This window comes from Vicugna pacos, chromosome 22 (genome assembly GCF_048564905.1).
Source record: "Vicugna pacos chromosome 22, VicPac4, whole genome shotgun sequence".
NCBI lineage: Eukaryota > Metazoa > Chordata > Mammalia > Artiodactyla > Camelidae > Vicugna > Vicugna pacos.
Genome location: NC_133008.1, coordinates 23,202,249 through 23,216,815, shown reverse-complemented (window position 1 = coordinate 23,216,815; position 14,567 = coordinate 23,202,249). Strand labels below are relative to the sequence as shown.

Sequence of the window (14,567 nt, the reverse complement as noted above, 5' to 3'; positions counted from 1 at the left end):
TTGTCCATCTTGTTTTATAAACTTCCTCCTAACCAGGGACATCTCCTCACCCCTTTGAATTGCACAAATATTTGCAGTGCTTTACCGAATTGGCCTCCTTGCCTGTCTTTGGTTAGCAGAACACTGCCTGTAGCGATGGGAGCTTTTGGTCCCTGGCATCTCATTCCTGACAGGCTGAAAAAACAGGTTAGAAAGTGTTCCTTTAACTGAAAGACCAGCCATGCTAAAAATAAAGCAACTAAAATGTAATGACATTCTCCATACAGATTTTCAGCAGGCTAATGGACAGCCTATTTTGATCTTTTTAAAAAAATATTTTATTTTTCAAGCTTTGGAATTGTTGCAACTTATGAAAATTAGCCTGTACTGTGTTCCCAAAAGGGCCTAATAAACAGATTGCTCAGGGGCCTGGAGGCATAGGGAATAAAAATGTGTTTTCAACATGTCTTAAAGAAAATAATAGAAGACAAAGGAAAAATAAACTCTTTTAAGAAGCAATGCATTTTTCTTCTTTAGAAAAATCACTTTAGCATGATTAGGAAAAAAATTACCAGAATAAAGTGAACCTCAAGGAAGAGGCACTTACATATTTTAGGTTACATGAAAAAAAATTATAGAAACACCTGCAGTGGCAGATTTTTTGTTGTTTTGTTTTGTTTGGGGGAATTTTTTTTTTTTTAGAAAAAGCAGCCCATTTAAAATAGAGGTTTATAAGTAACTTATGAAATCCCTCACAAATCAATTCTCTGATAATTATTTGGATGTAGACGCTGGCTTAGAGTTTATATAATTAGCAGCTGTTTTTAAAGTGGACCATCTTCAGTCATGAAAAGTGTCCAAGAAGATAGGACCTTGGCCAGAATTGACAAGAGGCCACTTTCTCTTTACCACAGAGAACCAGATATTAAAAACAAAGCAAAATTTAAAAAACAAATAAAACCTCCAAAAAACAAACAACACACCAGGAAAGATAAGGGAGTTGATAGGGACTTTATTATTTTTTCTGCTTTCGTTTCATTTTATTTGTTCCAACTCTAAAATCATATCAGCAGTTGGTAGCAGGAGACAGCTCTAGTAAGACATGATGACACAGTGAGAGATACTTTTCTTTTCTTGTTTCGATGGACTTACAATGTTGAATTTACGGTGAAGTGTCTGTTTTAATTATTTTATTTTAGTAAGCATTTATTTTAATTTATAATTAGTTATGATCATTCTTAAACTCTCTCCAAGTTCATACATCTTTCAAATGTATTTGAAAGGAAATACCTTAACCTAAATGATATCTACACAGAATTAATGTACAGGTGTCATACTTAACAGTGTAGTGTTGAGAGTATTGCATTTTAGCTCAGGAACAATATATGGGTTTCCTAGTTATGACTTTTCTTCAACATTATAATAGGTGTCCTAGAGAAGGCAATAAGACAAAGCAAAACAAAACCCAAGAAATAAAAGTGTGAAAAAGTGGAAAGGAAGGTCCAAAACCATCATTTTCCACAGGTGATATTACTGTATTCACAGAGACACTGAAGAATCTACCCACGAGGGGAGGGTAGAGCTCAGTTGTCGAGTGCATGCTAAGCATGCATGAGGTCCTGGGTTCAACCTCCAGCACCTCCATTAAAAACAGATAAATAAACTTTAAAAAAGAATTTACCCACACCTTTAGTGTTTATAAGTATGTACTAAGTGCATTAAAATCATATAATGATTAATTATATTTTTATAAACCAACAACAAACTGATAGACAAAGAAATATTTAGAAAAGGTCACATTTACTATTGCAGCTGAACATTAAGTGACTTTAATAGCTGCATATATTCCAGCCTCTTTAAGTGAAAAATTTTATAGCTGTGTATGAAGATATCTAAGGGCAGATTAGGTTGTCTTGCAGGTTCTATCTTCCTCTTCTCACATTCTACACTCTTGGCTAAATTCAGTTATTCACCATCTACCTTCTCCCCTCCACTGTAATATCCGTGAGGGCAGGTATCATGTCTATCCTGGTCACTGCGGTCTCCCCAGAAATGGGCTCAGATGTTCCATAGGCGTCCGTTGAATGTGTGGTAGTTGGGGCTTGCCTTCCATGAGCTGGAGATAAATGTTATCTCAAGGCTGGCCGTGTGTATCAAACTGACAAGCCAGTGTGACTGTTCTAACTTCTCCAAGTTATCAAAGAGCTGATCAAAATGTGAAATTTCCTTCCTCTAATGTCTGGCAACCACTGGTCTCATAAAGAGGGCATCTTTTCAGCAGGGAATGGAAGCACTCGTCCACTCAAGTTCACTTTCCAATCCCTGGTTGGAAACTCACCCTAGAAATACGTGCAGCACTCCTACTGTGTGCTAGAGAGGAAGGATGACTGGGGCCCAACTGCACCTCTAAAAGAGTTCGGACAAGAGCCAGAGACCGACCACAGCATAAGCCATTCAGGTACTGGGAGGTAAATGCAACGAAGATGAGACAGACTCCTGGGGCATTTACAGCCCCTTTCCCTTCCCTGAAACCCTTCGAGGTAAAAAGATCCAAAAAGGAAATCCACCTACAATCAAATGGCCATCAACACTGACAAGTATCTGCCAGATTTCCTATGTTTGATAGTGAATTGAAAGGAGGAAAAATGCCATACACTCCCTTACTCAAGGGCACGGTACAGTGGAGGAAGTAGGTGGAGAACATTATCCTTAAGGGAGGGATGGAGATGACCCATCTCTTGTCTGCCTCTGTGAGCAGAGACCTGGCACTCAGCAGTGGGGGAGGAATGTTTGAGGGCGGGTGATGAAGCAACTTGAGCTAATAATCATTGATTATCCCCTGGGTTAAACCCAGTGGGGAAAGCCAGAAATGCGCATGTCCTGCCTGAAAGAAAAGCTTTGCAAACTATAAGGCTGTGGTTCAAAGAGACGCTGGTTATTCGTCATTGTCCCTCCAGTGCTCAGCACATGATAGGTGCTTCCTTAACTGACTGTATTACAGACACATTCTGATTGATGCTCAGGGTGGTCCCAGGATGAGCAAACAAGGCGAGCTGGGGTCAGGACCTACGATGGCTGGTAAGGAGACACCCCTGTCGACTCCTCCCATTGTGGGTTTGTCTGTGGAGACACGCAGCAAGAGGGGGCACTTAATTAAAAAAATACTGGTCTGCTCTAGAATACATCAAGAACTCTTACAATGCAACAAGAAGACATAAAATCTGATTTTAAAAATGGGCAAAGACTTGAATCAACATTTCTCCAAGAAGGTTTGTAAATGTCCAATAAATGCGTTAAAGTAATGCATATATGTATATATATATACAGACACATACCTAGGAATTGAAACCAGGTGGGCTTGACCCCGAAGTCTCTGCCCTTTGGCTGTGCACTGGGCTGCATGTGGCGTTCAGAGAACAAGAATGTTGGCTTCCAATTGAAGTTCGTTTTTGCAGGGTAGATGGGCCTTATCAGTGAGTCAGAACCTGGTGTGAAGTGATTGCAAGAGGGGAAGCGTGAAGACCTTGGGCAAAGGCTTGGAAGCAGGCCTGATGGCTAATAGGAATTTAAGCTTTTATCATGTGCCTGGCCCATCTGGGTCTGTGCTAAGCAGCTGACATCTGTGGTCTCATGATATCCTCATAGGGACTGTATGAGCTTCCTATGGCTATCATAACAACCAGGGTGGCTCAGAACCACAGAAATTTATTCTCACTCTTCCAGAGACCAGTAGTCTGATATCTAAGTGCTGGCAGGGTGATGCCACCTCTGGAAGCTCCAGGGGAGGCTTCTTTCTGCCTCCAGGCTTCTGGTGGTTCCCTGTGATCCATAGCAACCTTTGGCTTGTGGATGCATCATTCTAATCTTTGCCTCTGTCTTCCCATGGCCTTCTGCCATGAGTGTCTCTTCCTCCAAATTTCCCTCTTCTTCTAAAGATACCAGTTGTTGGATTAGGGCCCCCTTAATGACCTCATCTTAATCTGATTATATCTGCAAAGACCCCATTTCCAAGTCAGGTCACTTTCACAGGCACCAGGTTATAGAACTTCAACATATCTTTTTTTTTTTTTTTGAGGAACACAAGTCAACTTACAACAGGTCCTAAAAACTAGTGGGTGTTTTCACTTACCCCAAGTTCATTGTGGAGGTCATTGTGCACTACGGCTTTGCATCTGTAAACTATCTCAAGTCCAAGAGTAGTCAGGAAGGCAATACTCTGATGGTCACCACATATATGGTCCTCAAGCCCTTCCTCAGCCCCTCAGCAGCAGCCTCAAGAACAAAAATGAAGAATGCCCCAAAGAAGATCTTTCTATTTCAGCAAACTCTATCCCTTAAGCACCTGAGGGGCTGTTGTGAAGGTGGTGCGAAAGCATGACGCACAGATGCTGTTCTGTCTTCCCGTAATTTGTGAGTTAGTAATGCCACTTTGAGATTGTGTAAGGATGTAAACATGGGTAAACAAATTGAATTGTATGAATACAACACAATATTACTCAGCCATGTAAAGGAATGAATATCTCTGTATGTGTGCCCAGGGCCATTTTTATTCATCACTTTGTCCCTGGAGCCAGTCTACCTAGATGAGAATCTTAGATCTGCCACTTCAAGCTGTGTAATGATGGGCAAGTGAGATTCTCTGTTTCCTTCCTCACCAGGCTCTTGTGAGAGTCATAGAATGTTCTATGCTCTGTACAGCTCCAACCACATAACAAATACTTAATGCACTGTAACCATTTTTAGGAATAACATATTTAAAACTTCTTCTTGGAAAAAATTGAGTACCATGCTATCCCTCTGTCAATCAAGGAGATCTGAAGAAAGGCAATGCTCTTGGGACAAAAACTTTCCCACAAGGGTGCTAGACTCAAAGGCTCCACTAGGCAAGATGAGCTAATTGTATTTGCTCTAACAAGATACTCTGGGGATCACACCTGGAGGCCAGAGAGTCTGATATAAACCTGGAGGTGTGGTTCTGCTGTGTGCTCACTGGGAAAGCGTGATCCTCCTCCACAGCTGCAAGACACATTTGAGGCAACAGCCCCAAACCCCTGGAAACAGGACACCAGGGGGCTGAGAGGTCCTGGAATCCAACAGAGATACAGTAGCCATTGGTCTTCTAAGTGACTCTGAAAGACAAGCTGCAGTGGAGCTGGTCTCAGGGAAGTTCCTCTGCACCGAACTTCCCCTCAGAGGTTGGGGGACTCTCTGCTCAGTTTCATCCACAAGGACTTAGGGTGCCTGGCATCAGAACCCCATGGGTGGGTAGGGTTATTGTGAGCTGATCAAGAGAGTGGACACTGGTTGGACCAGAGGCCCCTGCTGGATCCAAGTTCCATCCAGGTTTTAGGTTTGGAGCCTCAGCTGCCTGCTTATTGTTTGGCTGAGCATTAAATGGGATTATATGTGTCAAGTGGTTAGCTCAAATGTGTATTGCATGGAATAAATGTCTTTGTCCTGCTTAAAGTTAATCGATTAGTGCAGGTGCTCTGGGGGAGGAGAGAGTTCAGGGGAATTTAACCTAGTTTAGTGATGTTCAACTGGGAGCGATTTCTGCCACTTCACAGGGTCCTTGCTCTCAACCACTAAGAGATATTAACTCTCAGAAAAATACAGAAGGTTCAGTGTTTTACATATTAGCCAATCACATCTTCACAATAATTCTATGGTGCAAGTACTGTTATTATCCTCATTTTATTGATAAGAAAACTAAGGCACAGAGAGATTAAGTAATTTGCCTAATGTCACACAGCTCCTAAGTGGCAGAGCTGGATTTGAAACCCAGGTTGTCTGGATTCAGAGCTGATGTTCTGAACTACATTTTATCACTTATTTTTATTTAAAAAGTCAAATCCGAGACTTCCGGGCAAGATGGCGGAGTAGAAGGACGCTTGTAAGCCACCCTCTCCCACAAATACACCAAGACCCACATCTACAGACCCACTCAGCCAACCAGAGCACCTGCAGAACTCCAACAGATCATCGCCCTCTTCAAAAGATAAAGACGCCAAAAATCTGGGGAAGAGAGGCGGGGCCCAGGCAGAGCCGCCATATTCTGCGGCGCTTAACACCCAGGCGGGGGCAAAGACGAAACCTGCGTCCGCACCGAAGGGCTTAGCAGCCTCAAGGGCCAGACTGAGACGGGCCTACAGCCCTGGGCAGATAGGACCCTTCCATTCTGGTACCCCAGAGAACTTGATCCACAAAGACAAACAAGCATCTGGGTCTTGGCTCGGAGCAGGGACGAGGCTGCCCCTGGGTCTTCCCCGAGCCCACCCGCGGAGCGCGACCAGGGCGGAGCGCGACCAGGGCGGAGCGCCGGCGCAGAGCGCGCAGCCGCACAGAGCAGCAGAGCTACCGGCAGCGCAGGCAGGGGGAGAGCGGCCCCCCGCCTGTCGGGCAGGAACACAACCCCTGACCGAGGTGCTGGGAAGGGGCACGACCCGTCCTCCTGCCTGGCCAGTCTGCAACATCTGTCTGCGGCATCCAGAGGGGCAGTGACCCGCCCGCCCGCAGCAGAGGAGAGCTGCATCTGACTCCCTGTTAGGAGGAGGCGCGATCTGCTTGCCGACAGGTGCTGGGAGCAGCACAGAAGAGGGCGCCAACGGAGGGCCTATGAAAACAAGCTGAGCTTCCAAAACAGGACGAAGACAGGAGGACATCACATTAAAAGCACACACACTCCAGGAGAACACCGACAACCCCCCCCCCCCTTTTTTTTTTTTGGTTTTTGTTTTGCTTTGTTTTGTTTTTTTGTTTTCTGTTTTTGTTTCTGTTTTGTTTTGTTTTAATCTGTTTTTACCTGTTCTATTTTCAATTACTCTTTTAATTTTTACTTCTTAATTCATTTCTATTTCTCTTCGGTTTTGATGTCCTGTTATTGATTAGACACAGGCTTCAAACACATATATTCATCTCCCCACCCCCCCCCTTTTTTTTAAGGTTTTAAAAGGACTTCTCCACCCGATTAATACTCTGCTTCAACCCGCTCTTCTATTATTCATTATACATTGTTTTCAAACCCTCTTTCTCCCTTCTTTTAAAAATCTTTCTCTCTCTCTTATTCTTTTCTTTTTTTTCTTTTTTCTTTTTTTTCCTAAGTTCTATTCCTAAATAGGCATTAGATAGATAAAATCCTTAAGATCCAAAATAGACAACTGATACTTCATAAACCACAGTGCCAGAGAGGTATGAGCAAGATGAAGAAGCAGAGAAACCTTTCCCAATTAAAAGAACAAGAGGAATCCCCTGAAAGAAAGCTCAATGAAATAGACATCGATAGCCTACTAGATCAAGATTTCAAAAAAGGAGTGATCAAATTGCTGAAGGAATTAAAAGAGATAATGCTTAGAGAAATAAAATATGTCAAAAATGAAATTGAAGCTATAAAGAAGAGCCAAGCAAAATGGGAAAACTCAATGACAGAGATGAGGAATGATCTAACAGCTGTGCAAAGCCGACTAGTTAATGCAGAGGAACGAATTAGTGATCTAGAAGACAGGGCAATAGAAAGCACCCATTCAGAAGAACTACAAGATAAGCAAATAAAAAATAATGATAATAGCATAAGGGACCTATGGGATAATATAAAGCGTCCCAATCTTCACATAATAGGGGTCCCAGAAGGGGAAGAAGGATCAAAGGGGATTGAAAAGGTTTTTGAAGAAATCATGACTGAAAACTTCCCAAACTTAAAGAAGGAATCAGATATCCAAGTACAGGAAGCTCAGAGGGTCCCAAACAGGAAGAACCCAAATAGACCCACACCAAGACATATCATAATCAAGATGGCCAGAGTCAAAGATAAAGAAATGATTCTAAAGGCAGCAAGAGAAAAGCAAAGAGTGAACTACAAGGGAACCCCCATAAGGCTCTCAGCTGATTTCTCTACACAAACACTACAGGCCAGAAGGGAGTGGCAAGATATATTCAAAGCCCTGAATGAAAAAAAGATGCAGCCTAGGATACTTTATCCAGCAAGGCTATCCTTTAGGATAGAAGGAGAAATAAAGAGTTTCACAGACAAAAAAAAGCTGCAGGAGTTTAGCAACACTAAACCCATGCTAAAAGAAATATTGAAAGGGCTATTCTAAATAGAAAAGCAGCAGGATGCTACAGAAATGAGAAACGTACAACTGGAAAGGTGATAACTCATGAATTACAAATAAAGAAAACACGAAATTATAAAAGAAGACATACAAATCACTGAGAGTGGGAGAGGGAGGCAGGGAAATATAGAATTTTTTTTCTTTCTTTTTTAAATTTTTTTAACAGTAGGATGGGTTTGAGATCATGTTATTATCAGTTTATTAAAAACGGGTATAGGTTAATAGATTTACAAAAAAGGGTAACCACAAGTCAAAAATTTACAAGGGAGTCACAAAAATTAAATAAAATCCATGATAATACAAAGGAAAATTACCAAACCACAAAAGGAAGAAGAAAGGAACAAAGAGGATATACCAATTCAACTGCAAAGATAAGTTCAAAATGGCAATAAACACACATCTATCATTAATTACTGTAAATGTTAATGGACTAAATGCTCCAGTCAAAAGACATAGAGTGGCAGAGTGGATTATAAAGCAAGAACCTTCAATATGCTGCATACAAGAGACCCACTTTAGGGAGAAGGACACATATAGATTGAGAGTGAAAGGATGGAAAAGGATATTCCATGCAAATGGAAAAGCCAAAAAAGCAGGTGTTGCAGTACTGATTTCAGACAAAATAGACTTTAAAACAAAGGCCATAAAGAAAGATAAAGAAGGACATTTTATAATGATTAAAGGAGTGATACAAGATGAAGATATTACACTCGTTAATATATATGCACCCAATATAGGAGCACCTAAGTACATACAAGAATTACTAACAGAGATAAAGGGGGATATTGATGGGAATACAATCATAGTTGGAGATTTTAACACTGCATTAACATCACTAGACAGATCTTCCAGACAGAAAATAAACAAGGCAACAGAGAAATTAAATACTACAATAGAAAAACTAGATTTGGTGGATATTTTCAGAGATTTACACCCCCCCAAAATAGAATATACATTCTTTTCAAGTGCACATGGAACATTTTCCAGGATCGATCATGTACTTGGACACAAAAGAAACCTCAACAAATTTAAGAAGATAGAAATTATCTCAAGCATCTTTACTGACCACAATGCCATGAAACTGGAAATCAACAACAGAGAAACAAAGGAGAAAAAAAGAAAAGCATGGAGATTAAACAATATGTTATTGAAAAAACAATGAATCAATGAGGAAATCAAAGCTGAAATTAAAAAATACCTTGAGACAAATGATAATGAAAGCACAACCACTCAAAACCTATGGGACACAGCAAAGGCAGTGCTAAGAGGGAAGTTTATAGCGATACAGGCCTTTCTCAAAAAAGAAGAACAATCTCAAATAAACAAGTTAACCCACCACCTAAATCAATTAGAAAAAGAAGAACAAAAAGCCCCAAAAAGCAGCAGAAGGAAGGAAATAATAAAGATCAGAGAGGAATTAAATACAATAGAGATTAACAAGACCATAGAAAAAATCAACCAAACCAAAAGTTGGTTTTTTGAAAAAGTAAATAAAATCGACAAACCTCTGGCCAAACTCACAAAGAAGAAAAAAGAGAGAGCACAAATTAGCAAAATAAGAAAGGAAAATGGAGAAATTACAACAAACAAAATAGAAATACAGAATATCATACGAGAATATTATGAAAAACTATATGGAACCAAACTGGATAACCTAGAGGAGATGGACAAGTTTCTGGAAACATACTGTCCACCAAAACTGAATCAAGAAGAAACTGAACACTTGAACAACCCGATCACTAGAAAGGAAATAGAAATAGCAATTAAAAACCTCCCTACAAATAAAAGTCCAGGACCGGACGGCTTCACCGGGGAATTCTACCAAACATACAAAGAAGAACTCATACCAGTCCTTCTCAAACTCTTCCAGACAATTGAAAAGGAGGGAATACTCCAAACTCTTTCTATGAAGCCACCATCACCCTGATACCAAAACCAGGCAAAGACACTACAAAAAAAGAGAATTATAGGCCAATATCACTGATGAACATAGACGCCAAAATCCTCACCAAAATTTTAGCAAATAGAATCCAACAACACATAAAAAAGATTATACATCATGACCAAGTGGGGTTCATCCCAGGGACACAAGGCTGGTTCAACATACGCAAATCAATCAATGTAATACATCACATAAACAAGAGAAAGGACAAAAACCACATGATCATCTCAATCGATGCAGAAAAAGCATTTGATAAAATTCAACACCCATTTATGATAAAAACTCTCGCCAAAGTGGGTATAGAGGGAACATATCTCAACATAATAAAAGCTATATATGACAAACCTATAGCCAGCATAGTTCTCAACGGTGAAAAACTCAAAAGCTTCCCACTAAAATCTGGGACAAGACAAGGATGCCCACTATCACCACTCCTATTCAATATAGTCCTGGAAGTCCTAGCCACAGCAATCAGGCAAGAGAAAGAAATAAAAGGGATCCAAATTGGAAAAGAAGAGGTAAAAGTGTCATTATATGCTGACGACATGTTACTATATATAGAAAACCCTAAAAGGTCCACAAAAAAGCTACTAGAGCTGATCGAAGAATTCAGCAAGGTAGCAGGTTACAAAATTAATGTTCAAAAATCAGTTGCCTTTCTTTACACTAACGATAAATCAACAGAAAAAGAAAGTAAAGAAACAATCCCCTTTAAAATAGCACCCAAAGTAATAAAATATCTGGGAATAAATCTAACCAAGGAGGCGAAAGAATTATACACAGAAAACTATAAACCATTGATGAAGGAAATTAAAGAAGACTTTAAAAAATGGAAAGATATTCCATGCTCTTGGATTGGAAGAATCAATATTGTTAAAATGGTCACACTGCCCAAGGCAATCTACAGATTTAATGCAATCCCTATCCAATTACCCAGGACATATTTCACAGAACTAGAACAAATCATAATAAAATTTATATGGAACCATCAAAGACCTAGAATTGCTAAAGCATTACTGAAGAGAAAGAATGAGGCTGGAGGAATAACTCTCCCAGACTTCAGACAATACTATAGAGCTACAGTCATCAAGACAGCATGGTATTGGTACCAAAACAGACATATAGACCAATGGAACAGAATAGAGAGCCCAGAAATGAACCCACAAACTTTTGGTCAACTCATCTTTGACAAAGGAGGCAAGAATATACAATGGAATAAAGACAGTCTCTTCAGCAAATGGTGTTGGGAAAACTGGACAGCAGCATGTAAAACAATGAAGCTAGAACACACCCTTACACCATATACAAAAATCAACTCAAAATGGATTAAAGACTTAAACATAAGACAAGATACAATAAACCTCCTAGAGGAAAACATAGGCAAAACATTATCTGACATACATTTCAAAAATTTTCTCCTAGAAGAAATAAAAGCAAGAATAAACAAATGGGACCTAATGAAACTTACAAGCTTCTGCAGAGCAAAGGAAACCAGAAATAAAACAAGAAGAAAACCTACGGAATGGGAGAAAATTTTTGCAAGTGAAACCGACAAAGGCTTGATCTCCAAAATATATAAGCAGCTCATACGACTCAATAAGAAAAAAATAAACAACCCAATCCAAAAATGGGCAGAAGACCTAAACAAGCAATTCGCCAAGGAAGACATACAAATGATCAAAAAGCACATGAAAAAATGTTCAATATCACTAATTATCAGAGAAATGCAAATCAAAACTACAATGAGGTATCACCTCACACCAGTCAGAATGGCCGTCATTCAAAAATCCAAAAATGACAAATGCTGGAGAGGCTGTGGAGAAAGGGGAACCCTCCTACACTGCTGGTGGGAATGCAGTTTGGTGCAGCCACTATGGAAAACAGTGTGGAGATTCCTCAAAAGACTAGGAATAGACTTACCATATGACCCAGGAATCCCACTCCTGGGCTTGTACCCAGAAGGAAATCTACTTCAGGATGACACCTGCACCCCAATGTTCATAGCAGCACTATTTACAATAGCCAAAACATGGAAACAACCTAAATGTCCATCAACAGGTGACTGGATAAAGAAGGTGTGGTATATTTATACAATGGAATACTACTCAGCCATAAAAACCGACAACATAATGCCATTTGCAGCAACATGGATGCTCCTAGAGAATGTCATTCTAAGTGAAGTAAGCCAGAAAGAGAAAGAAAAATACCATATGAGATCGCTCATATGTGGAATCTAAAAAACAGAAACAAACAAACAAACAAAAACAAAGCATAAATACAGGACAGAAATGGACTCATGGACAGAGAATACAGACTTGTGGTTACCGGGGTGGGGGGCGGGGTAGAGGGTGGGAAGGGATAGACTGGGATTTCAAAATTGTAGAACAGATAAACAAGATTACACTGTATAGCACAGGGAAATATACACAAAATGTTATGATAAATCACAGAGAAAAAAATGTGACAATGAGTGTGTATATGTCCATGTATGACTGAAAAATTGTACTGAACACTGGAATTTGACACAACACTGTAAAATGATTATGAATCAATAAAAATGTAAAAAAAAAAAAGTCAAATCCTAGAAATGTTTAGGCTGTTTTGGGGGGTTTATTTCTTTTTCCCTTAGCCTTAAGGAAGTATAATTGACAGAGAAAAAATGTACATAATGAAGGTATACAACTGATGTTTTGATATATGTGTATGCTGTGAAGTAATTGCAATAATCAAGCTAATTAACACATCATTCTTTATTTTGATAGCATCACTAAGAATTCCCACTAATAGAAACAGTTGTCCATATTACATGTTGAGCATAGATTTAAGCCCCTTATACAAATTTTTCCCACTTAATCATTATAATGATCCTAAGAGGTTAGAATGATTAATTTCATGTAACAAATGAGAAAACTATGGTTCACAGAGATTAAGTGAGAAGCAGCTTGAAAGATGGGTGTGAAAAAGCAATGAGGTGACTTGTTTTCACCCCAGGAATCCACCCACTGTTGATGCCCCTATTTCTGCCCTTAGAACTGCCTGGCCATGGGCAATCACACCCAAGTCTCTGAATTCATCCTTCTCGGCCTCTCTGAGCAACCACTGCACAGGCAGATATTCTTTGGTTTATCCTTCGGCCTGTATCTAATTGGGTGCATGGGGAATCTGCTCACCATCCTAGCCATCGTCAGGGACCCTCACCTCCACAGCCCCATGTACTTCTTGCTCAGCAACTTGTCTCTTCTCGACATCTGCTTTACATCCACCACCATCCCCAAGATGCTGGTAAACCACATGTGCGAGAACACCACCATCTCCTTCTCAGCTTGCCTGGCTCAGATGTATTTCTTCATCGCCTTTGGGGCAGCTGACAGCATCCTTCTCTCAGCCATGGCTTATGACTGCTACCTGGCCATCTGCTGCCCACTGCACTATGTGACAATCATGAGCATCCTTTGGTGTGCCTCGCTGGTGCTGATACCCTGGATCTCAGCCAACCTCGTCTCCATGGTCCACACTATCCTGATGATCCACTTGTCCTTTTGCACCAATAGGATCCCACACTTCTTCTGTGACCTCAATGCCTTGATCAAGCTCTCCTGCTCAGATACTCAAGTCAATGAGATGCTGGTGTTGGTCCTTGGGGGCTCAGTGGTTCTTATCCCTTTTGTGTACATCATGGCCTCTTACACACCTATTGCTGTGGCTGTGTGGAAGTTGCCCTCTGCCCAGGGCAGGTGGAAAGCATTCTCCACCTGTGGCTCTCACCTTTGTGTTGTCTCTCTGTTCTATGGGACTATCATTGGAGTCTACTTCAACCCTGCATCCACACAAACCACTCAGAAGGACATGGCTGCCACAGTGATGTACACCATGGTCACCCCCATGCTGAACCCCTTCATCTACAGCCTGCGGAACCGAGATCTGAAGGGTGCCCTCGGGAGACTTCTCCGTAGGAATCACTTTGCTAAGCCTCTTTGAAGACTCTTCTTAGACACAATTGATTTTGAAAGAAACTAATGCTTCCCAATGTTAGAACTCACAGTGGGTTTTTTTTTTCTTTTAAAGGTAGAAACAAAACTGTTATTAAGTGCTTTTTTTAAATCAAATAGATTTGACATATAACCTTGTGTAACTTAAAGGTGTACAAAGCATTAATTCAATACATTTATATATTGTAGTATGATTTCATGATTACATATCACTAAATATGTAGCGATATTTAGCATCTCTATCACACTGATGCTTTTTTTTTAGTTGTTGGAGTAAGTATTAGTATTTTAGCAAGTTTGAGGATTGTGGTGCGATATTGTTGTCTATATTAATTATACTGTCCACTAGATTGCTGTGGCTTATTTACTACTTGTTGCAAGTTTGTAGCCCTAAACAACATCAATCTTATCACCCCATTTCCAAACCCCCTGGTAACTATCTTTTTTTTTTACCAGTTTGATTTTTTTAGATTCCACATATAAGTGATATCACATGGTACTTGTCTTTCTCTTTCTGACTTATCTCACTTAGCAAAAATGTACTCAAGG

The 14,567-nt window shown here is 40.3% G+C and overlaps 1 protein-coding gene across 1 annotated transcript; it reads left to right on the top strand.

Annotated features, from left to right (window-relative positions):
- Positions 1-13,071: 13,071 nt before the first annotated feature.
- On the top strand, positions 13,072-14,007 carry LOC102533314 (olfactory receptor 1M1-like). The gene has a single exon (XM_006218338.2). The coding sequence runs from the start codon at positions 13,072-13,074 to the stop codon at positions 14,005-14,007; it is 936 nt and encodes a 311-aa protein (XP_006218400.2).
- Positions 14,008-14,567: the final 560 nt, after the last annotated feature.